The sequence below is a fragment of the Artibeus jamaicensis genome, unplaced genomic scaffold (genome assembly GCF_021234435.1).
Source record: "Artibeus jamaicensis isolate MK-2021 breed Jamaican fruit bat unplaced genomic scaffold, CSHL_Jam_final contig_467, whole genome shotgun sequence".
In the NCBI taxonomy this organism is placed as follows: Eukaryota; Metazoa; Chordata; class Mammalia; order Chiroptera; family Phyllostomidae; genus Artibeus; species Artibeus jamaicensis.
The window spans coordinates 10,493,026-10,517,285 of record NW_026521845.1 but is presented as its reverse complement, the minus strand read 5'-3'; the positions used below and the strand labels follow the sequence as shown (position 1 = coordinate 10,517,285).

Below are 24,260 nucleotides of genomic sequence, written 5' to 3'. Positions count from 1 at the left end.
CACGCTGGCTTTGCAGGGAGGTACCTGCCCAGGGACTGCCGTCTGCCCAGCTGTGCTCATGGTGCTGGTAGGAATCGGCAAACGCCAGATGCCTACTGAAAACAAAAACAGCTGCTCACTGCACTGATGCTTCAGAGGAGCCAAGGTCCAGCAGATAGACACCAGAGGGAGCAACAGAATGTGGGGAGCTAAGAAAATGAGGCCTCAAGTCCCACTAACCAAGAATCTACTACCCACATGAGTTGAGAAGACATGTCTAACAGAAAAGTCTTGGGAGCCCTGAGCATCTCCAGCTACAATGAATGGAGAAGATCTTTCCACGCATCAAGCCAATCTAGAAAGTGTTGCAGAGGTAGTCAATTTTTAAAAGGTGTGGATACAAACACAAAGTTATAAGGCAAAATGGTGAAATCAAGGGAAGAAATTAAATCTCCATAAACCAATCCTAAACAAAGAATTTCAAAATAACTGGCTTAAAGATACTCGATAAGCTCATGAAAATAATGCATGAATGAGACGAGAATTTCATCAAAGAGAGAGAAGATCTGAAAGAGAATCAAACAGAAATTTGGGAGCTGAAGAATACAACTAAACTGAAAACTTCATTAGAGGGGTTTGACTACAGACCTGACACCAAGCAGGAAAAAAAGGCAGCCAACTCGAACACAGATTGTTTTGAAATTATCTATAGTCAGAGAAGGAAAAAGAAAAAATAATAAAAAAGAGTGAAGAAAGCCTAAGGGATATCAATAAATGGAACAATATACCCATTATGGGAGTCCCAAAAGGAGAACAGAAAAAGGGCAAAAAAATTTATTTAAAAAATGAAGTGTCTGAAAGTTCTTAAATATGGGGAAGGAAATGGACAACCATATTCAAGAAATCCAAAAGAACTTAAAGAGAAGGACCTCAAAGATGTCCACTTGTCAAAAGTCGAAGGTAACATTCTGAAGGCAACAAGAAAGAAGCAACTCATCACACACAAAGTAAACCCATAAGCCCATCAGTGGATTTCTCAGCAGACAACTTGGAGACCAGGAAAGAATGCAAAAATATATTTTTTGCATTCTGCTGAAGAATGCTGCTGAAAGAAAACACAACTTTCCAGTCAAGACACTACTTACATTCAACATAGTGCCTTTTCAAAGTCCTAGTTTGAGCAGTTTGGCAAGAAAAAGAAACAAGAGACACCCAAACTGAAAAGGGAAAAATAAAAGGAACCCTGTTCACAAATGACCATGATCTTATATGTAGAAAATCATACAGATTTCACATATACACACATTAAAACTACAGACAAATTCAGTTACGTTGCAGGATACAAAATCAACAAACAAAAATAATGTGTATTTCCATACCATAAGAAACAATGATACAAAAAGGAAATTTCAAAAATAATACCATTTACAATAGCATCAAAAACAATAAAATACTTAGGAATAAACTTTAACCAAGGGGGGGGAGAAAGACTTGTACACTGAAAATGACAAACTCTCGCTTGAAGAAATTAAAGAGGGCACAAGTAAATGGGAAGACACCCTGTGTTCATAGTTTGGAAGTTTTCATAGTTAAGGTAAAATGTCTATACTACCCAAAGAGATCGACAGATTCTATATAAACCTTGTCAAAACCCCAACAGCGTTTTTTTACAGAAACAGAAAAAAAATTCACCTGGGACCACAAGGACCCTCAATAGTTAAAACAATCTTGAGAAAGATCCAAAAAGCTGTGGGCCTCACAATTTACAGCTTCAAAACATACTGCAAAGTAATCAAAACAGTATGGTACTGATATAAAGACACACATACAGACCAGTGAAACAGAACCAAGAGCCCAGAAATTAACCTACGTACGTAGAGTCAAATGACCATCAACAGAAGTGCCAGGTATACACAAGGGGGGAAGGACAGTCTTTTCAACAAATGGTACTGGGAAAACTGGGCATCCAGAAATGGACCTTTCATGTCTACACCAAAATCGATTCAGAATGATTAATGACTTAAATATAACACCTAAAACTATAAAGCTCCTAGAAGAAAACATAGCGGAAAAGCTTCTGTTCGTTGTTCTTAGAAATGATCTCATGGATATGATACCAAGGCATAGGCAGCCAAGGCAAAAACAGACAGGTGGCCCTACCTTAAATGAAAAGCTTCTGCACAGCGAGGTGAATAATCAATAGAGTGAAAAGGCAATCTGTACAGTGGAAGAAATATTTGCAAAGCATTTTTCTGAAAGGGGGTTAATCTAAAAAAATATATAAGGAACTCCTACCATTCAATTAAAAAAAACGATTAAAAAAAAGTGGACGATGGACTTGAATAGATGTTTCTCCAAAGAAAACATAACAATGGCCTACAGATACATGAAAAGATGCTGGACACCACTATGAGACAAATGCAAATGAGAATCACAGGGAGACATCACCTCACACCTGCCAGGATGGCCATCATCAAAAACCAGAATGAAACAACACAGATGGTAAAAGATGTTGGTGAGGATGTGGAGAAATTGGAACCAATGCTGCAGCCACTATGGAGTTCCTCAAAAAATTAAAAATAGATCTAGCAATCCCCGCTGCTAGGTATTTATTGAAAAAAAAATAGAAAGCAGGATCCAGAAGAGACATCTGCACTCCATGTTCATAATAGATATCCAGTTCATAATGATACTGCAGCATCATTCATAATAGTCAAGATATGGAAACAGCCCAAATGTCCATCAGCACATTAGTGGGTGAAAAAAATGTGTCCTATACATTCAATAGACTATTTCTCCACCATAAAAAGGAAGGAAGTTCCATTATACACATGGCTATATATCGAGGACATTATGCTAAGTAAAATTAGCCAGTCATAGAATGATTCATACTGCACGATTCCTCTTAAATGAGGTATCGAAAGCCACCAATCCAGCAGAAGCAGAAAGTAGAACCGTGGTTACCACGGGCTGGGGAGAGAGGAAAATGGGGCTTGTTCAGTGGGTATAAAGCTGCAGTCACGTGAGATGAAAAGGGACCAGACAGCTGCCGTACAATGTATGCCTATAGTTGACGATTCTGTACCGTGCACCCAGAAATGGGTTACAAAGGTAGCCCTCCCGCCATCTGTTTTTAGCTACACTAAGAAGCAAGTTCAACAAAGGGGCTAACAGTGACTTAAATACTGCCAAGGAGACTCAGCTTACTGAGACATATTACATACAGTAACTGCATGGTAGATTTTTCTATAAATTGTAGCTGAGACATCGTAACACAGGGGAAGAAATGGATGAGAGTTGAAGGCATATGTAGGGTAGAATAAAAACTTTTAGCATCTCTAATCAGACCACCAGAAACACTGGAGAGAACAGAGGGATACGGCAATAATCAAAGAGATAATGGTGGCTGCATTTCTAAAATTAATGAAAGAGACAAATCCACAGAGTCTAGAGCTAAACAAATCACACAGACTGTGGTACAGAAAGGCAGTGAACTCCTGGGAAAAGTGAATGACAAGTTAAGGCGCACAGAGAGTTAAGGCCTGACATAATCCAACCAGGATCCCAAAGTCAGCCATTGTGATGTTTTGAAAAACAATGACAAATGAAAAAATTCACAGGGGAACATTAAAGCACTGACCTCTTATGTATTGCTCCTACTTCCTGTCCTGGCCATCGGCAAGCACAGAATTAAGGAGGCAAAGCGAATCCACAACATGGTGCTGAGCAAACCAAGGGAAGTGGTTATTAGCAGTGATTCCCAGTGACACACTAACGACGGCCACCTTCGTTACAGCCATCACAGCGAATTTCAGATCTACGGAAAGAATCGCCATCCAGAGCGGCGCTGTTAAACGTTTCAAAGTAGCTTTAACCAAAGTCCACTTGAAAATACCCCTGAAAGGAATCAAATTTTCTTCTCACTGATCAAAACTGTACATAGAAAGCTTAGTGTGGACATTTTGTATCCGTAAAAATTACTATCATTACAATTTTTCCAACACACACAAAACAATTCTTCTTGTTTCATTTAAAAGTGCCCAAGAGGAATGGTAATATATTATCTATATCTGTGCTGGAATTATCCAAGTAATCTAACAGAAGAAAAAAAAGGAAATATTTCTAATTCTTTATCCAGACTTACCCTTTACAAGCTAAATTTGAGACGACTCTGCATAAATTAATTGTATTATCTGTGACAAATCTTTTCTATTTCACTATAAAAGTATTTCTTCCATTCAAGTGAATCATTGGTTGCACTGGTGCATTCAGCCATCTGAGGCCTGCTAACAACCACGCGGACCCAAATCCTTCAGAAAATAATTCTGAAAAAGTACACAAAGAATGCTTCCAAAGAAACCACTTCTTTATCACTCTACTAAAGACAGTAGTAGCAGAGAGAAGCTCGGGGGCCTAACATTCCTTTTCTGAATTTTAAAATTTAGCCTCAGATAATAGCAATGATGTGAGAAAGGATATATATTACATACACCCAAGGATACAAAAATGCAAATACATTCGTGTATGACTAGACAAATTTTTATGTAAACCGCAAGTGATTTCAATGAAATGCCAAGATGTTTTTTTTTAAATGACCATATTTGCTTATTTTCATTTCTAGCGGTCATGAAATGTTTTCAGCTATGACCTTAATATTCCAAAAGACTGTGTGCGAAGCCTTTCATTATCATATGAATGTAAATTTTCAGAACCAGTTTTTAAAATAGGTCCCCTGAACTGGAAACACTACACAAACAAGTGTATACTCTTTTGATTGCCACATTGGCCTTAATCGATTAGCTATCAGGCAGGTTTGTCACTTTATTACATTGATGAGGGATAAAGTAAGAAAGGATAGTGACGTATACCACCAATGGGAGAATAGAGAGACGCTGATTGGTGATTTAAATAACCATCACTACGGCCCCTATGTTAAACACCTAAGGCACTTACACACCAACTTACCCTATTCACACTGGGTTTTCCACTGCACACTGTTGGGGGTTATATTTCCCTTTTCTGTAGGTTTCTTGAGGGGAAGAGGCCTTGTCATAAATACCACTATTATTGCCCATCCAGCTCAAAACCAAAGTTGAGTGTATACTTATTGATAAATTAACAGCATTGACATAATACCTATTTTCCACGACAATTAGGAGGCAATCAGGATGTGAGTCAAATAATTGTAGGTATGGTTACGCACATCGCAAGGACAACAAGGGACAAGACCATGAAAGTGACTTTGAACTAACACGTTCAGAAACAGCAAAGGAGTTTATACAGCAAAATCCTTTTTAGAGGTACAAGAAAATTTTCCACGTGATTACTGCTTAGCTTAAAGATGCTTTCATGGGGGTGGTAGGTGTGATTAGAAATTATATTTCTATAATGCTATCTCAGGTATGTATAAAGTACCTCATTCATACAGGTATGGAAAGAGCTATATGTACTCCTCAGAATCCCAAAGAAAATCTTAAAAATGTGTTTTCTCACCCTTCTGAGGTTAATTAACACACACACACACACACACATACACACACACAGTGTGTTGCTAATTAAAACAAAGGTCTTTCTTTTCATACGCACCGAAATGACACACCACACGACTGGAATCTTTACAGAGTCCCTGCTAGGGAAATTCTGCACCAACTTGACTTAGAAATCAACTCCTCTCAAATTTCTCCTCTTTTCCCCCTGACCTTCTTCAACCCCTCAATCAAAATCATGTATCAACAGTCATGAGGCCAATTCGGTGATAACGCATGAGAGCAGCAGACTTCCGCTATCTTGACGGTTTTACACACACCACATCCAGAGAGGACAGAAGCACATTCTGACACGTCCTCCTGGGTCTTCTAACAATAGCCTGTTCCTGGAATGTCTTCTGCCTTCACACAATCACGTTAAATCTCTGTGGTCCCCTACTCTCCAAGGTCAAAGAATCTGTTCACACCTCCCCGGAATGCTTCGGAAGTCAGTCTGCATCTCCTTTAGCTCCTATCTCTTGTCTGAGAACTTACTGCCCAAGCATTTGCTTTATTTTAAAAAAACCCTGTGAAGGCGAGGGTGCCTTGAGGCCTGGGGAGCCCACCCGTTCACTGGACAGCAGGGAGATCTGACAGCCCCTCAAAACCTGCTACCCTTCCAGCTCCTCAAAACAAGTCAGAAAATCAACCCAGGCTCTGTTTACAGGCCACGCGAGTTGTTTTTAAAACGTCTCTCCCACGAGAGAACTCACACGTACACACACACACACACACACACACGCACACACACAACTGTACTTTCCAGAAGGTGGAAATACAACCTGATCTTGTCCCTCTGGTTTCCCAGAGGGGAAACGCCAGCGACCTCTGCATCTGGAGGAAAAACTCCTGAGGGTAAGTGGATCAAAGACACAGAGAACCCTACCTTCAAAGAAATGTACCTTGTGACACTGGAAGGAGGAGGAGAGATATTTAAAGTAAAGCCTGCCCTGATTTATCACCGCTGACTGGAGGAAGAGAATAAAAAGCGCTTGGTTTCCTGGGGCTTTTCAGCATTTTGCTGTGACCCGGGGGCCACAGAAGCCGTTTGGGAAATTCCTGCACTCATCACTACTGAGGAGTACCGCGGCACGATAATAAACTCCTCTGCACAAACGCACACATCGCCTCTACTACATTCTCGCCCCTTCCATCCCTGACCCCCGCGTGGACACGATGCTCCAAAAAGCAGCGTCATGGGGCAGAGCGGGGCGCGGGAGGCGCGGGGTGGGGGTGCCAGGGGTTCAAAGAGCCCGAAATGCGCGGGGGGAGGAAAGAGCGAGCGGGCTGCTCTGTGACCCGGAGCCAGCCCGGCGCTGCAGACCCGCAGGGCGCAGTCCGACCGCCGGGTGCCCACTCTGCCTGGCCCGCCCCTCTGCCCTCCGCCGCCCCGTCCCCGCCGGCAGGACCACCTCCGCGGGGAGCGCTCGGCGCACAGCCCCCGGCCTCCCGCCGGAGGCTCGGGTGCAGCCCGGGGGCTGAGCAGGGGGCGAGGGGCGGGCGGGCGCGCGCGAGGCGGTCGGCGACCGCGGCGGCCCGGGCCCAGGGGGTCGCGGGGGTCGCAGCAGGGTCGGCTCGCGCCGCTGCGGGGGGCGGCCCGATACTCACGTTCTCCGTGTCCCGCTCGTTCACCGTCGGCAATGGCGTCCGGGCCGACATTTTGTGCGGGCGGCGGGGTCGGGCCGGGGTCTCGCGGGCCGGGCCGGGGTGCGGGCTCCGGGGGCGCAGGCGCGGGCCGAGGCCGGGCGCAGCGCTCCCGCAGGCCGCGGGCGGTGCCACCAGCGGCCCCGGCGCGGAGAGCGGACGAGGCCGCGGAGGGCGGGGAGGGGGCGGCGGCCCGCGGCGGCGCCGGGGACGCGGGTGGCGGCGAGGGAGGGCTCCGCGCGGGCGGGCGGCGGCGGCGCCGCGGGGTAGAGGCGCCGGGGCGGCGTCCGGGCCCCGCTAAGCTCCCGGGGCCATGGCTGAAGGCGAACTCGCGCCTCGGATCGCGGCCGGGCGAGCGCGGCTGGGGGCCTGGAGCCGCGGCCCTGACAGCGCCCCGCGCCCCGCCTGCGTGAGCGGCGCCCGCCGGCCGTGCCGCAGCCGCGCGCGGGGCCCCTTCCCGGCTCAGTCCGCGCTTACCGCCGCCGCGGAGCCGGGAGGAGCGGCGGGCGCGGCGCGCGGCGCCCAGAGGCACTTGGCGGCGGCCGGCGGGTGGGCGGGCGCCAGCCGCGGGGCCGCTCCATTCATTCCCTCATTAGGGATGCGGGGCGCCTCCTCCTCCCCTCCCGCGCTCGCTAGTGCGCGGTCCCCGTTTATTTTCGTCCCGCGCGCCCCACCCGCCGAGTACGGGCGTCTCAGTGCCTCGGGTGCCTTTCCTTTTTCTTGGTGTTTGGGTTTTGCGGGGAAGAGGCGGGACGCTGGCCCCTTTTTTGTCGCTGGGGAAGATTTGGGTGCATCGGACCCCGGCTCCTGCACCGCCGACCTGCTACCCCGGGACTCCCATCCTTAAACCTTCCTCCGACCCCGTGCCCAGCTTTCTGAACCCCTGCCGTCCCCGAGTCCTCGCTCGGTCCCCTTCTGCAGGGAGCCGGTGATGTCAGGGCCACCCTAATAGTTGGGCACAGGGCACAAAAGACCCTAGAGACGCCGGCAGGGGCTCAGGCCAGGCAGCTCGCCCAGGTGGCCCGGACGGCGCGGCCTCCCTGGGAATGGGGGCCGTGGAAGAGGTCACCCGGTGCCCACCGCGGCGCCCCCGGAGTAGGTGACAGCCGGGAGCCACAGCGTCTACACGGCTGATCGTCACTTCCTGGGACACAAGGAAGTGTCACTTAGCGAAGCTTGTTTAGGGACAGAGGAGAGCAGTGTCTGATTTGGGCCCCGTCCCACCTTTCTGGTGGCTTCCTCACCCTCCCACCCACCTGCCGCCTCCCACATTCTGCTACGTCCCTGTGTAAGGGGCCCGGCTGCCCCTTCAAAAGCTGTGCTGCTGCCTCTGTCTTATTCGAGAGCTTACGTGTTGCACACTCAGCCTCTAGGACAAAAGCCTTCCTATCATCTTCCCCCATCTTTCCGATATTTCTTTTTCACTTCCTTTCGTGGATGGGCAGGCAGATAAAAGGGGTAACAGACAGAAGGGGATAGATTCCGTTTATAAGCTTCCAGTGCAATTCTCGAGATGGGCAATTCCACCTCTCCCCTGAAGTTCACCCATTTGTGAATAAGAAGCCCTACATCAGATGGCTTTTATCCTGACTTATTAAAGGTGGTTTCTGAGAAAATAACACTTGACCCTTACATCATGTTCTGAAAGACCCAAAAATAGCAGATACAGAGATCCTTTAAGAAAAAAAACCCCTCTCATTTAGTATGTATTTACTTCTAGAATACCATCTATACATTTATTTCTGTAGCGTTGTATCTTGAAACATTTCCTAGTTTCACAAAGCAAATGAAATCAGCAGATCCCTTTGGTGCTGAGCACTCCTCCTCAAACACAGTTCAGGCTTTGGAACCGCCCGGCCGCAAACTGAATTGCAGTGTGCGGCTGGGAATGCCAGGCTCCTGCAGCTCCGCGGGCACCCCGAATCGTCAGCATGCGCAGGGGTTGCCAGGGCAGAGCCGGTGCTTTTCTGATGAACTGGAGCCATGCCAGCCCACAGGGGCTGCTCACGGAGTCGGCAGCAGGGTTGCCCGCTTGCAGCTGACCCAGGGCACTGTGGGTGACAACAGTGCCCGTCCTACCCTGGGAATAAATAGGCGACAGTGCAAGGGTGTTCCACCCCTTTGGAAAGTAAATCACTGCTTCAGCTGATAGCTTGGATTTTGCTTTTCAGGGCCCATGGGCATATCCTGCTATGTCTGTGTGAGTCAGGCAAGCATAGTTACCTTTACGAAAGTCCACTCAGTTGACTTACTCACGATCACAGATGCACCAGGACAATGGTGTACAGAAGGTCACTGTGATGTGCACCTGTAAGATCTGTTGGCTAATCAGAGACAGGGCTCAAGGGGAAGCCCAGAATCCGGGCACGGTGGTTCCCAAGACTTTAGGGCATACAGTAAAAGTCAAGGGCAAATTCCTTACCTGTATGTGTGACACTGTGTTCACACAGCAAACCTTAACTGAAAATTACCTAACAACAGTAAGGGGGACTTATTTTTTAAATCAACCCATTAAAAAGGTTCTATGACCGTGGAGCTCCATTCAAAAAGAGTCTTCATCGGATCTATCTTTATTGCATGGGTACCTCAAATCCACGATTGTGGGTAACAAAACAGATTAGAAACAAATTTATCCCCCCCAAAGGCATTTAAATAATTCATGCCTGCCACTGGGGGCTTGTTCTACAATGAAAATTCCCTCTGCCTAGGTTAAAGCCAGTCACTGTGTTTCTGAAAAGGCATGTGTGCCCCCAGGTGAGCTGTCCTCCCCTGGAAACAGCAGGGGTCAGGGCTGCGAGGGAGTCAGAGCAGCGTGGTCACAACCCTGCTCACCTGTGAGACCACTGAGAAGCCCCGTTTTCTCATGTCACCACAGACAGCTCCTTGTGCCTGGGACTAGGAAGAAATGACAGAAGGGATACTTTAAGGCTTTGGGTAATTTTCTTTATGACTATTAGCCAAGTGTGGCATGTTTGATTTAGAGACTTCTAAGCAAAGATGCTGGGGTAATAACGGTTTCGGGGAAAATGAAATATTGAGAAAAGAGAAGAAAAATAAGAGCTGTGGGAGCGGAACACACACTGAAATGCACTCAAACAGCCTTGCCTGCCCCCAGCCCTGTGACGCAGAGTTCTCCAGAACTGCTCTGGCCTGTACAGGAGCTGCCTGCAGCCGTCCAGCTCTTGATAATGTCAATAGTGCCACCAGGGAACTGAATTTTTTCTTTGATTTGATTTTAAACAATTTACAAGCTGATGTTTTTTTTATTCAGTTCTCGAAAAATTTTAAATTACGTTGGAAAAAAAAACTTGGATCTGTAACTCTACCTTCTCAACTATAAATATTCTGAAATCTCAGTGCAGATCAAGTACTTCTGATGAAAATGAATCATCTGAATTGAGACACATGGGAAGTATAACATGCACGCCAGAATTTTGAAGACTTAGGAGGAAGAACGTGTAAGATTTCTCTTTAACATCATATTGGTTACATATTGAAATGCTAACATTTTGCTATGTTGGGTTAAATGAAATAGAGTATTAAAATTAATTTCAACAGTTTCTTCTTATTGTTTCAAAGGTGCATACGGACAGGTATAAACTTACACGTGGGAGAAATCATCTCTCTACTGGGCAGCACTTCTCATAAGGTAATGGTCGAGAATAAAGGCGTTTAGTTGCTGAAGAAGCAAAGGCCTTGACTAGAAGCTATTAATAAGCCCTTCTTTGACTCTGTATTTATTAAGTATCCCTCTACCGCATGCCAAGCACTGTGCTGTTCAAAGAGAATGTTCTTCACCTAATAGTTACCAGCAGTTAGCACTAAAATATTCTTTTCACAAAACAAAAAACATGGTGGATTCTTATAAATGAAGGTTGACAGAGTGTAAGCTCGGAGCTACAGACTCTCGAATGTGTCAGATTCAGTGGACTTCGTAATAAACTCATAAAACTTTGAGCTTCTTATATCCCCGTCCTTTAAATGTATCAAATGTCTGATAGACTCGGCCAGTCAGTAACTATTTATTGAGGGCATACTTTGTTTCAGAAGGATACAAGGCCAGCTGCCATCTTCCGTTTAACCCGCACAAGGAAACTTACAAGATGGGCAATTCTGTAAGGTAACAAAGGGTTGTCCCAGCTAAAGAGAAACGTGGTTAATGTCCTTCAGGAAAAGAACAATCAGTTCTTTTCATAAAATAAATTGGGTCCTGATTGCTTTCCCCGTCGTTAACAAGGTACATTTTTTTTTTTTTTGCATGTCAACAGTCACCACTTAAAATGCAGAATCACTGAAACAGAAAGGGGCCTCAAGAGGAAAGATTTTTTAGTGTTAAAAACTGGGTAAGGCTGCTGCCTTTCACGGTGTGTACGTGGGTGGCGACAGAAGCACTGGAAGGTCCTTGTGGTTATATGCCCTACACGTGTCTGCTTCATAGCTGCCGGTGGCACCCAAGGTCAGCTCACTGGGGTTGTCCAGCCTGGGCTACTGCCCACCTCACAACACACTCTCTGTCTGAGTGATATTGAATCCCTCCCCGTCCACTCCCACCAGTGCCCCAGACTCTGCAGAGTTGCCCTGTTGGAATTCCCCAAGCACACCATTCTGCTGACTCCTGTGCGTTTGAGTCATCTCTTCTTCTCTCTTCCTGGAATGTCCTCCCCTGTCTTCTGTCTGATGGCCTCAGCGTTGGTCTTTTAAAACCTCCTGGAATGTTTCCCCGACTCCCCTGCTCCTCCCGACACCCAAAGAGTTAATCAGTCACTGTGCCGGCCCGACCTCTGTGCCCTGGACACACTGTGTGCCTGGCTGGTTGCCCGCCAGACTGGGCACTGGGACAGGGAAGGGAGCGTCTTATTTCCAACTGAGCACAGTGCCTAGCAATTTGTAGCCACCCAGTTTCCTAAATGAGCATTATTGATCTGTTTCATGTAGTAAAATTTCCTGTGCCTCCACATTCTTTTGAGTTTCTATAAAGCATCGTATAGGAACTGAAAATATAGGAGAATCATTAAAATTTGCAAGTGGGGACTATAGAAGCAGGTAAGATTTCACACAGTAGACAAACTATTTTCCCAATAAATATTATTGATTGAGTGGCAACGTGACTCTTTCAGTAGCTTCACAGAGTGCTGCTAATTTTACTGTAATCATTCATTTTTACCCATACGGAGAAATTGCCCATCAGGGATAGTTCATAAGACAGTGTTTTAAGTGAGCCTGTCCAAAGACCAGTGTGCAGGAACAGCAAGCACTTCCGTGGTCCGAAGGAAGCTCTGCAAAGGCAGGATGAGAAATCAGGAGTGGAGTGACGTGATGACGGAGGGCTGAGAGCCCCCGGAGCTGGCAGGTCCACCTCACGGAGGAGCCCTCAGGAATTGGGTGGCTCTTCCTGGGCAAAAGCCTCTCCGCATCCCTTGCCAGAGCAGACCAGGACAGTGAAACAAAGGACGAGACACGTGGCGTGACCACGGGTGGTGAGTTACACACTGGTCTTTGGCAACGAGGAAAAATGCAGATGAAAAGGAGCATGAATAGCATCATCTTCCAGCAGAGAGACTGGCTATGTGTGGACTCATGTAGGTGTAGCTGCACCCACACCACCGTACCTTCCAAACTGTTGTTGTGCCGTGTTGCTTACGAAGCAAAACAGCCCTTTGAAAGCCTCATGGTAGCCACCCCAAAGAAGGAGTTTGGTTACCTTTCCCTGAGCACTGACAGAGTAAACACCATGTAATTCAACACCCTTTTAAACAACCTAGTAATTTGATTATCTGATTTCACGGACCATGTTCTGGGGGAACCGTTCCCTTATGTTTTTATACTTATTTTGTTAGTATGCAGTCATCACTTTTGTAGCTCCTTTCCATGCACTCAATTTATTTAATCCCTTCAAATTGTTTTTTCTATGTTAAGTGTTGTTACATTACTTACCCTTTCATGAGTTTCTTCCTTCCTACATAAGTATTGACACCATTTGTTACTTGGCCGTTCATTTATTTATTCATTTACGAACACTGAGCCCTGCTCAGGCCACGCACTACTCAAAGCTCTTCAGAAAGAGCAGTAGACAAGCCCTGGCTGGTGTAGCTCAGGGATTGAGCGTGGGCCTGCAAACCAAAGGATTGTGGTTTGATTCCCAGTCAGGGCACATGCCTGGGTTGCAGGCCAGTTCCCAGCACGGGACCCACGAGAAGCAGCCACACATTGATACTTCTCTCTCCCTCTCTCCTTCCCCTCCCCTCTAAAGATAAATAAATATTTATTTTTTAAAAAAGAGCAGTAGACAAAATAGACAAAAATCCCACCCACATGAAGTTTACATTTTGATAGGCACTTTCAGCGACTACACAGTTCAAAAACCCTGGTACAAATAACCTTTTATGTTACGAGTTGGTTATTTTTCTCTTTTAACAAACAGAAGCACCCAGGTTTAATTTTTTTTTTAAGTAATAAATTGCAGTAGCTAGATCTTTTCTCCAATCTAAAGGTAACTGCTCTCTCTCTTGATACTTTGGCCTTTCTCCAATCAGCTTTTGTCTGAACGGCTTCAACTGGTTCCACAAGTAGCTTGGGTACTTTAAAACCATAACAAAGACGCTTTCCTGACCAGGTGACTTGTATTTGATCTACGTGTTGTAATATTATCTCGGCTTTATTACACTGACACAGGGACACTTCTACATTTCATCATTGTAAATTGTTTTATCTTCAATCACTGCTACTTCCCTGTTTCCACTGGCCCCAGATAAACTCTCCGCACTTTAGCAGTTCTGCAAGAATCATGGAATACGTAAGAATCTATGTTTATAGCCAATTTAGAAATACTCTCTTTTTTTTCCAGATAAAGAAACCGTGTTGGCAGGTGCTTCCCTGTTTGCCCCATAAAACCTGTGCCCCCTGCTTCTCACTCAGGTGCTAGAGTCCACTTTGCCTTCATCTCTCTCCAATCATGACCAACGGGGAGATACCAAGAGCGATCTTTCCAGCACAAATCTCCAATGCCCACCGCAGGGCCCAGAATACGGAGTCACTCGGTCAGCGCTGCCCGGAGGAATGAATCATACACGCATCGTGTAACTTCCTGAGTTTCAGCACGCGTTTCTAGGTCCCGCATTGCTTTCAGACAGCCTTAGTATGTTGTCACTCCTGCAGAAGGACCCCAGTGTGTCCCTTCATTTTGCAGACTGGCTCTCCACAGTCACCCCTTGGGTACTTGCCAGACATTTGCTCAATATCTCAGCTGACAAGTCTTCATTTTAATATATTTTTTTGCTACTTGCCTTATCTTCTTTTTCTAATTCTAAAACAAGGGAATTCCTAAAGTTATAAATGCTGCTTTTTAAAAGCACGACAATCATGGAATACGCATCTCAAAAGATCGCTCTGGCTAGAATCCAGGTTTACTTGCATGTGAAAAAATGTACTTCCTCTGTAATCTTTTTAACCATTCTTTTGCTATCTACTTGTCCCACAGCAAATCTTAATCCCACCTTTACACTAAGCCACAAACTAACTGCATACTATTGAGCGCCTACTGTGTGCTAAGTGCTATTCTAGGACTAATTTTTTACATAAACGCAGCAAGACTTATAGCCTAAAAGGAGAGCTGAACCTTCCCTCCAGAAAGGAAATCCTCTTTCATGTTTGCATCTGGAGCTTTGTGGCTGATGCTTTTGTGTAATCTCTGTGGTGCGAGCGGTCGTCTTCTGAGGGTTTACTTTCAATGTTGAGTCATTCCAAATCAGCTTTGATGAGTAGCATGGATGATTAAATTGGATAATCTCACATTCAATTACATGTTAGAAAGTGTGAGAGTTTCAACAATATTTTCCTGTATTCATCCAGTTGGATCATGCTTTAAAAAAGCATTTAAAACACTGAACAATGGAGCCTTTTCGAAATAGGCATAAAACTGTGAAAACCATTTTAAAGAGATTTCCTCATTGTTTTAGAATCACTTCTACACATGGGCACATGACTCACGCAGTTCAAGAACGAGAAATCTTGCTGGAATGACATGAGAAGTGAAAGAATAAGTTAGCGTTAATTGCTAGTCCAAAGGGTAGTAGAGGCAAATGAAGGTAAAGAAGGATCTTCAGAGAGGACTATCAATACTCATCTTCATCTTCATTAAGAGCCAATGTTTACAGATGGCCGCTTGCTACATGAAAAGATGCTCGCCGTCACTCATCAGCAGGGAGATGCAAATAAAAACCACCTCACACCTGTCAGAATGGCGTTCACCAAAAAGGCAAGAAATAACAAGTGTTGGTGAGGATGCGGAGAATTGGAGAAGCCTTGGGCAGTGCTGGTGGGAATGTACATTGGCGTGGTCACCATGGAAAACAGTATGGAGGTCCCTCAAAACAATTAAAAATGGGAGTACCACATAATCTGGCAATTGCCCTTTTGGATACATACCCAAAGAAAGTGAAAATACTTATTTGAAAATATGTCTGCACCATACGTACCGCAACATTGTTTACAATAGCCGAGACATGGAAACAACCTAAGGGTCCACCAAAGGACTCGTGAATAAAGAAAGAATAATGTATTCATTGCTTAGCCATAAAAAAGAATGACATGCTGCCATTTTTAACAACATGAATGGATATTGAGGGCATTGTGCTGAGTGAAATAAGTCAGAGAGAGAAAGATAAATACCCTAAGATCTCCTTTATATGTGGAATCTCAAAAAAACACCCCATAACAAGCTAACAGATACAGAGAACAGACTGGTCGTTGTCAGAGGCAGGGGGTGGGGGGTGGGCAAAGTGGGTGAAGAGGGTCAAAGTTGCAAACTTTCAGTTATAAAATAAATAAGTCATAAGGATGCAATGTACATAATACTGACTGTAGTTAATAATACTGTATTGCATATTTAGAAGTGGCCAAGAGAATAGATCTTAAAAGTTCTCACCAGAAGAAAAACATTTTGCAACTACGTAGACTGACGAATGTTAACCAGACTTGTGGCGATCATTTGACAACATATACAAATATTGAATCATTGCACTGTATACCTAAAACTATACCTCAATAAAAATAATAAGATAAAATTAAAAAGAGCCAATGTGTATATGTATTTTCTAAAGCCTTTGTTTATAGTATCTCCTGTAAGCCCCACTAAAAGTTTGGTAAGCAGACAAATATTCTTGATTCATTCTCCAGGAACGAAACCAAGCGTTGAAGGAGAACTGATGGCTGAGTGGCATACGTTTCGTGACAAACTCGTCTGGAAAACTGGGTCTTCCAGCCCGGAAGCCAGGCTCTTTTCATTCGTTTCTGGCTCTCTGCCCCGGACACCTGGACAGCCACAGAGGCATTGCTGACTTCACACCCACCTTCCGTGTCTCTCGTCCCTTCCACCCGTCCGGAAACCCACCGTCAGCACGCTGAATCTGAGACCATAGGTGCAACTGAGACACGGAGGTGAGTGCTCAGAACAGAGAACCGTGTGAGTAGCTGTGTGAACTTACCTGCTACAAATGGGAAATAAAATCAGGTCTGGCCCTGGAGGCCAAGGTGGATTACGTAGCTTGTTTGATGTTTTTATAGGGATGAAATCAGATTAGAGTTAAAACCAAGAGCAAATTGGAATTAGGAAATAAATCATGAAAAGATGTAACTTACAGCCTGGAGAGTATGTGTTTGTGAGTCAGGGGGCGGAGAAGGATGGGGGAGCACGCTTATGGAGAAACCGAGAGAAACTTGGCTTCAATGGCGACTAGGAGAGAGCTTGTGGAGTAATTATAACTTTAATGATCTAGATATTTTCTTTCAGTGGAAGGAGGTCAAATTTCTTAAGCCAACTAACACGCTAAAAATTACTCTAAGTGTGTTCAATGAGTGTACACTTAAGAATAGGTACAGGATATAAAGATTCGCGAAGGGCCACGTGGTGGTTTGAGCAGGGGCCAGAGTTGGGCCTGAAAGAGTCTGCCGATGAAGTGGGCGGGCCCTCACAACAGGAAGGAGCCCTCCGATCCTCTCTGCCTATTGGACAAAATGGAAGAAACTGCACCCAATAGGAAGTAAGTGCCGTTCCTGCAGGCCAGGCTGGCCTTGGGGCGGGCACCCTGCGCAGTCACACCGTGCTTGCATGGCACTCATAACCCTGAGCTCGGTGTCATGCTCCGTTTTGGCTCTCTTGAAATTCTGAATGATTTTTTAAACAGGAGGCCCTACACTGGGCCTGCAAGTTGTGTAGCCATTCCGTAAATTGCCTAATATAATTCGAAGCATCATAATGATCTCTTGGTAATAATATTTTATTGTCATTGTTTCTTTTATTATTATTGCTACTACTATCATTATTAGTTTACTATTATTAGCTAGGCTCGAGAAACCTCAGTCCGTGCAAGCTGCACTAACCTCATAAGCACCGGCCCAAGAAGGATGAGTAGTTAGTGAAAGACAAGGCGTGTCAGCTTTAACACCATCTCTCTGTCTCAGAGGAGAAAATGTGGGTCATAGCCACGAAGCAACTACGACAGCAACGGCAACAAAACCCACCAGCAGTCGGGGAGCGGCACACCAAGCCTGGCGCTAGAGTCACAAAAACATGGACGCCTCCTGTGATGTGACACCTACTGAGCGCCCTGCAGTTGCTATTTGTCATTTTGTTTCATCTCCGCAGCGACCCTATGGGCATTCCCCAAAGTCACACAGTTATGGAATATGCCAGACTCCACCATACTCTGATGGCTGCCCCTCCAGTCAAGGAACTCGAGTTGAATCAGTTACACCAGGATCCCTACTCACCACGTCTCACCGCTGTATCACCAAGATCGGAACACATGCACGCCCCCCAAAGCCAAAAGCACCCATAAAAGAAAGCAACTCATAGACACGTGGTGTTGAGTGCGCCTCTCAGGGCCATGAGGACATAACTGTGGGTCTGAGCTATGTGGGGTTGAGCAGAGCAGAGCGTGGAGCTGCATTTTGAAAGATGGAAAAAACCAGTCTACGTGAGGAGGCCTGAGTCATCCGTTCTCCGATGAGAATGTAACCGGCCAAAGCGTGGCGGCCAGATGGGGCTTGCTGGGGGCAGGAGAAGACGAGCAGGTCTGCTTGATGGAAACGAAGTATTAAGCAGTCCCAAGGAATCCATTACCCACCAACACATTTAAGAACACGGCTAAGCTATGCGTGCTTATACGTGAAAACCATCTTTCCTAGAATAGAACCATGGGTTTCTGCTGAGATGGCTTTAAAATAATGCTGGGAACCGTGGCTTGCTCTTTGCTACTCCTTAATAGTTCTCTCCCAACGGGCCCATTCCGTTCTCCCTGGCTTTGGGCAGCTCTGAATTCAAGCAGCATTCACTCCCCTGGGTCCACAGACCCAGAAAAAGAAAAGTCACAAAACTTTCTCTTTCCCTGAGTGCGGCATACAATGTTAATTGAGAGCTGAGATGTGTTATTGTAGGCTTGCTGACATTCTTTCCCAAGACGAGACCACAACTATTTGTACTGCAGAAATTCTTTAGCAGGTCGACATGGGGAAACCCATTCTGGTAAGATGCTTCAGTGCATTACTAAAGAAGTGTGTTTGCCTTGGTTTGCTTTTCTGCTATTTTTATGACCATTTGTTTGTGAGAGCAAGAGGTTTGAACAACAAACAATGTATGCACATAATCCTGGCCCCCCAGAACCTCCTCTGGGGAGGAAGTGAGGTCTGGATGTTAAGCCGTCCCAGATGAAGGGAATGATCGGAACTCTGGGTCTCGTTCTTCGCTTCAGCACGTCCCAGGGGTGTCTATTCTCTGTGCCTCATTTTCTCTACTGAGCAAATGGAGACAGCCTTTTGACCCCACAGTCAATGCCTACAAGAGGTGTTCGAAGCCTGGTGAGGTACGAATATAAACAAATAATGTAAATAAGGAAGTATGTCAATACTGGCTTTAAAGGACTCTCTTCCATTTATGGCAAATCTCTGTGATGCCACCGGAAAAGTCTCCAGTAGAGAGCACCGACCACCCACCTTAGCCCTCTCAAATGGCGACCAAAATACTACCGAAAATTGTATTCACTCATGTAAGGCCGGGTTCCGAGGGAGGGGTTTACCGCTTGGGTCTTTGATTTACTCTCCGAGGCTTCTGGACACGCATGCGTTGTTCTGGATGGCGCTTCTCAGACTCTGTACACTGAAAAGCCAGGTATTTTCCCCTCCAGACTTCAAATGTGGCCAAAACTGACACTGCAGCAAAACACACTAAGAATGAATTTGTAGAAAAATGTAAGAGTTTTAAACATAGATGTACACATGTAAAAGCGTAAATTTACTATGATTTTCACCAGACATAAAATGACTCTGTTGAATTCCATGTTCTAAACGCTCTCCATTTCTCCTTAGCCCATTTCCGAGCAGCAGTGAACGGGGCGGGGCTCGGCCCTGGTGAGTGGAATGACCAGGCTCAGAGCACCTGATCTGAAGCCCTCTCCCCAAAGTGTCCATCACCCTCCCCCTGCGCTCCCCCAACCTCTTCTTAGTGCTGACGGCCTGATGAAGCATGGGGGTGTCTGCAGCCGGTGCTGGGCACTCTTGGACAGCGTCTTCTCAGCAATTGTTTTTCCATTTCGAATTCAGATGTGTATCTGAATAGCTCCTTAATCACTGGGACTAGACATAACCTTCTTGTAAAAAAAGCTAAATATTCTAGGCTTGCCCAAACAACCCCAAGGTCGCACACCACTCCTGGGCCACCCCGGGGATGCCTGAGACATGCTGTGGGTGTGCTTAGAGCTGAACAGAACACATCCCAGGGGAACGCCAGGTACCCGCTCCTGTCCCAATTCCTGACCCAGAGCGAGCGGGGCCCAAGCGAGTCAGGAACCACGGACGTCCTTTCTCCTTCTCACCCTTTGTTTTTACTGATGTGTGCCACGTCCATGAATGCCCTCTGAGTCCTTAAAAAACGCATTCGCTCAGCCATCCTTGTCCTTTGGCAACATTCTTCTCTAATGACTGCATTCCTGTGATATCAGATAAGTAGAAAATAAAAAAGAACAACCGTTGGGCTGCAGGCTTTATGGCTTTCAGACTGAAAGGAAATAAATCCCTGGAACTTCAAGCCCCGCCCCCGCGATGACGTAATGGTGGGAGGTCGCATTCTCGTTAGTCTTGCTTCTGCACAGAGCTACTCTTCAGTTAGGGATTATTTATCTGGAGACTGAGAAAGAGGAAGGTCCCGAGGCTCCCTGAAAAGATACGAGATAGTCCGTGTGTATGTGAATTTTTCTGTAAAATGCGGTCTTTGTTTTAATCTGATTTTCAAGAATTGCACAAAAGTATGTAAAACCTCTCATTAAGGCAATTCTAAATGGAGGAGGAGATCTGTTTCCCCTTTGAGTCTCCCCAGCGTTAGATTCAAGCCCTGCGACACCGAGTTTCCCAAATTACAAGTTGCGATCTGTGCTGTGAGTCACGGCGGGCGTGAAAAGGAACTGGAACAGGAGCGCAGGGCCTCGCAGGCAGTCTGGGCGAGAACAGCCTCCGGATACTGCGGTCATGTGGGGGTGCTGGGTCCAGGTGTGAATTGTCGTCTTTCCCACATGGTGGGGCCAGAAGGGTGGGAACCCCTGACATCGAGATTTAGTTCTCAGGCTCCAGTGCAGGCAAGAAAAACCTAGGCAGTGAACTGAAATGCATACTCCCAGGTCCCCGTCCACAGAGCCTGCTCATTAAAAATCTGCACATCCTAAGTTCCCCAGGGTGAATCTGTTGGAGGTCGGCTAGGAGAGCACACTCAGATAAACACTTACCTGGAAGGGAGGGTTGAGAACAAAGGCTTGGGAGTCACAGAGGCCAGAGTGGAAAGACCAGCCCAGCCACGGCGGGGATCGTGGCAAACCACTCTGTGCGAGGCACCTTCCTGATCCGTGAAACCGCCTTGACCATCCTGCCACACAGAGTGGTTGTAAGGATTACAGGAAATTGCGTGTGTACAGCACCACTCACAGAGTAGGTGAGGCTCAGCGTTAAAGAATTAAGTGTGGGGCCCTTGTTCAAAAATTACTCCCTTGCAAGATGGTGACCGCAGAGACCTAAGCCAAGCGTGGGGTCTGACTCCGTGGTACTGCACAGGGACACCGATGAAGCCAGCCCTGTGTGCGTGAAGGCTATAATACAGTGCGTAACGTACAGAGGGTGCTCACCAAAGAGTGGCTTTATCTGGCTACAGCACATGTAAGTATAATATGAGGCACTGTAGAGAAAAGCATTTTAAACAGAAGAACTCCACCACGAGTAGGCCAAGGCATTATTAGTAGCGCTTAAGCTAATTGTTATGGCCCTGATACCGGCTGATCTGAACTTTCTTAATTAGGTCCCAGGATGCTTTGTTCTATAGTTTGATTGTTTGATAGAAGAACTATTCTGCCAGTAAAACTGCTGGGTTGTTTTGGACATGTCCTCCATGTGACACCTCCATTGGTTTCCTCCAATAAGGTCGTAGTCAGGCCAGGGGCCACCTCCTTTCAGCTGTCGTGCCCTGAGTGTGAGGGGCAGTAGCTTCCTGCCCCCTTCCCTCTATTAAAACCTCCCAGGAACTTCTCAGTGGCCAGAGGAAAGCCCATCCCCTCGGTCAGTCAGTCAGTGCCAGTTAAACAAAGCACTTTCAAGATCTAAGAATAACTCCCAGAACTTCACAGGGAGTGGAATCAAGTGTTATCAACAATGACTTAAAGATGAAAAAAATAGCATGTACGGAAGCTCACAATGCCTGATGACTCCTCTACCTGCTTCCATTGTTATCTTCATGCCCCTCCCCAACTTTCCAAATTACCACCCCAGCAAGGCCACCCCCATTTCTGATCTATCTCCATTGACACTAAGTACGTGTCTACTTCAATGTCTTCATTTCAAACGGACTCGAGACCACACTTTGCACCTGTGTCCTTCCCCGATGGCTCCTTTTCCTGACTTCCCATGTTGGTTCAGCATCCCAGACCGAGATCCCAGAATGTGTGCATCCCTACACACACCTCTTACCCCCGACACACTGTTTGTGTTGTCGTTACGTGTGTGATTCCTCCATTGCCCTCCCGGATTCAAGTGCCCAGAGGGCGGCAATGGTGATTCATTCTCTATGCATGTCATGTCAGCATCAAAAATAAAAATCCATCTTTATTTCCTTTGTGACAGAGGGTGAGGGCTCTTGAAGAGGCCCCAGCTGCATCCCAGCGCCAGCTGGGACCTCTGCCTCTTCTTGCTCGCTGCTCACTTGGGCTGCCAAGTCAAGCCCCATTCATCCAACGACCTCAGTGTCAGAGACCCTCCCTTGCTTGGCACCCACAGCAAATGTCTCGGTGTGAAGTCCACGTGCTCCCATTAGAAAATATTGGCCTGGGATGGAGTTCAGGTGTATAGGACTTTTGCTTATTCTTTGGATACCAAGATAATGGTTCATTTGAAAGTACTTACATTTAAGTACCTTAAATCATTCTTGTATGACTTTTTTTTTTTTTTTTGGATGTCCTAATACCTGGGACTACTTCTCTGGGATACCGATCAGTGAGCAGTATACATTAAGAATAATGTATCAATTGATCTCACATGCTAGGTTAGGTTCTGATATACTATTTCCAGGCACAATTTTTGACTCTTATCATCTTAAAATTGAGTTGAGGAAATTGTCTATGAAATTGGAAACAAATAAGAGCATCCTAATGCTTTATAACTGGCAATGGAGTTCAGAGATGGTGATAAAGCTACAAGATTCATGCATGCATGAATGGCTGAAAGAAGACTTCTTGGAGGGTGGGCTTTGAAGGATGAGAAGGGTTTGCAAACAAAGAAGAAAAACAAGAGAAGTTGGGGGAATAGCAAAGAGCAAACAAGGTCAGCCTGGTATGGGAGATCGGTAAGGAAATCAGCCTGTCTTGGTTTAAGAGTTTGTATCAGGTATAGAAGGTACCTGAGTTTGTCTGTTCAAGTTGTATGTCAGCAAGCTTTTTTTAATTGATTATGCCATTACAGTTGTTCTATTCCCCCCTTCATTCCCCTCCACCCTTCACCCCCCCACCATTCAGCATTTTCCCCCTTTAGTTTATGACCATGTGTCTAAAGTTCTTTGGATTCTATATTTCCCATACTATTCTTGCCCTCCCCCTATCTATTTTCTACCTACCGTCTATGCTACTTATTTTCTGTACCTTCTCCCCCCTTCTCCTCCCATTCCCCTGTTGCTAACCCTCCATGAGATCTTCATTTCTATGGTTCTGCTCCTGATCTAGCTGTCCTTTTAGCTTGCTTTTGTTCCAGCGACCCCGCCCTGGAGGCCCTGCTCCGCCCCTAAGGCTCCACTCCTCATACGTCAGCAAGTTTTGATGTGAGCACTGGGAAGTGACGTGTGCTGGGTCCCCATCGGCCAGTCCATTCATCACGCTGCTGCCACAGAGCTTGGATGGTCAATGGCACGGGTCCTTCAGTCCTTTGAAGGGACATGGACCGGGACACAAAAGAGCAGTACATAAGCCCCCACGCAAGCCCACCCTTCGATTTTCTTTTAGATTTAACATCCCCCATTTTACACCGCATCTCCCAAGAAGCATTTATTTCTCATGTTGTAAAGCGTTATAAAATGTGCCAGGAGCCATGCTTTTTCCTGATGAAATTTATTTTTATGCTGTCCCCAAGGTTTCATGATGACTTTCAGTGAGAGGAAATGGGAGTTCAAGTGGAAGCAGAGGAACCCTAGGTGGTCCAAGTGCCTATTTAGGATGGGGTGAGGGGTGGGGCTTACTAGGGAGCATAGAGAGTAGATAGATGGATGGTGTATAATTTACTCTGTACCAGGTACTGGGCAAAATCCACTTCAAAGATTACCCCATGGGTTCAATATATTATTATGTTATAGGTAGCAAAACTGAGAGTCACAGAGGCTAAGTAAACTGCTCAAGGTCAACATCTACAGATGGTCTGGTTCATAATCTTAATGCTTCATGTTCTTTTGAGTATAAAGTGGAAGTTCAAGTCTACAAAATTCTTGCTATGTTTTCACTTTATTATCAGTAAACTACCCGAAAACACCTGACAAGTTCTTTCTCAAGGATGTTGCAAAGGAAATTTGGCCACCGGAGAGGAGGATTGTGAGTAAATGGTCTC

At 46.0% G+C, this 24,260-nt stretch overlaps 1 protein-coding gene across 1 annotated transcript in view; it reads right to left on the bottom strand.

The window, feature by feature from the left end:
- MARK1 (microtubule affinity regulating kinase 1) overlaps positions 1 to 7,555 on the bottom strand; it is a 73,339-nt gene extending 65,784 nt beyond the window's left edge. Inside the window, exon 1 of the mRNA XM_037128348.2 lies at positions 7,113 to 7,555. Within this exon, the coding sequence (XP_036984243.2) occupies positions 7,113 to 7,163 (51 nt within the window). The 5' untranslated portion in view covers positions 7,164 to 7,555. The remainder of the gene's footprint in view (positions 1 to 7,112) is intronic.
- Positions 7,556 to 24,260: the final 16,705 nt, after the last annotated feature.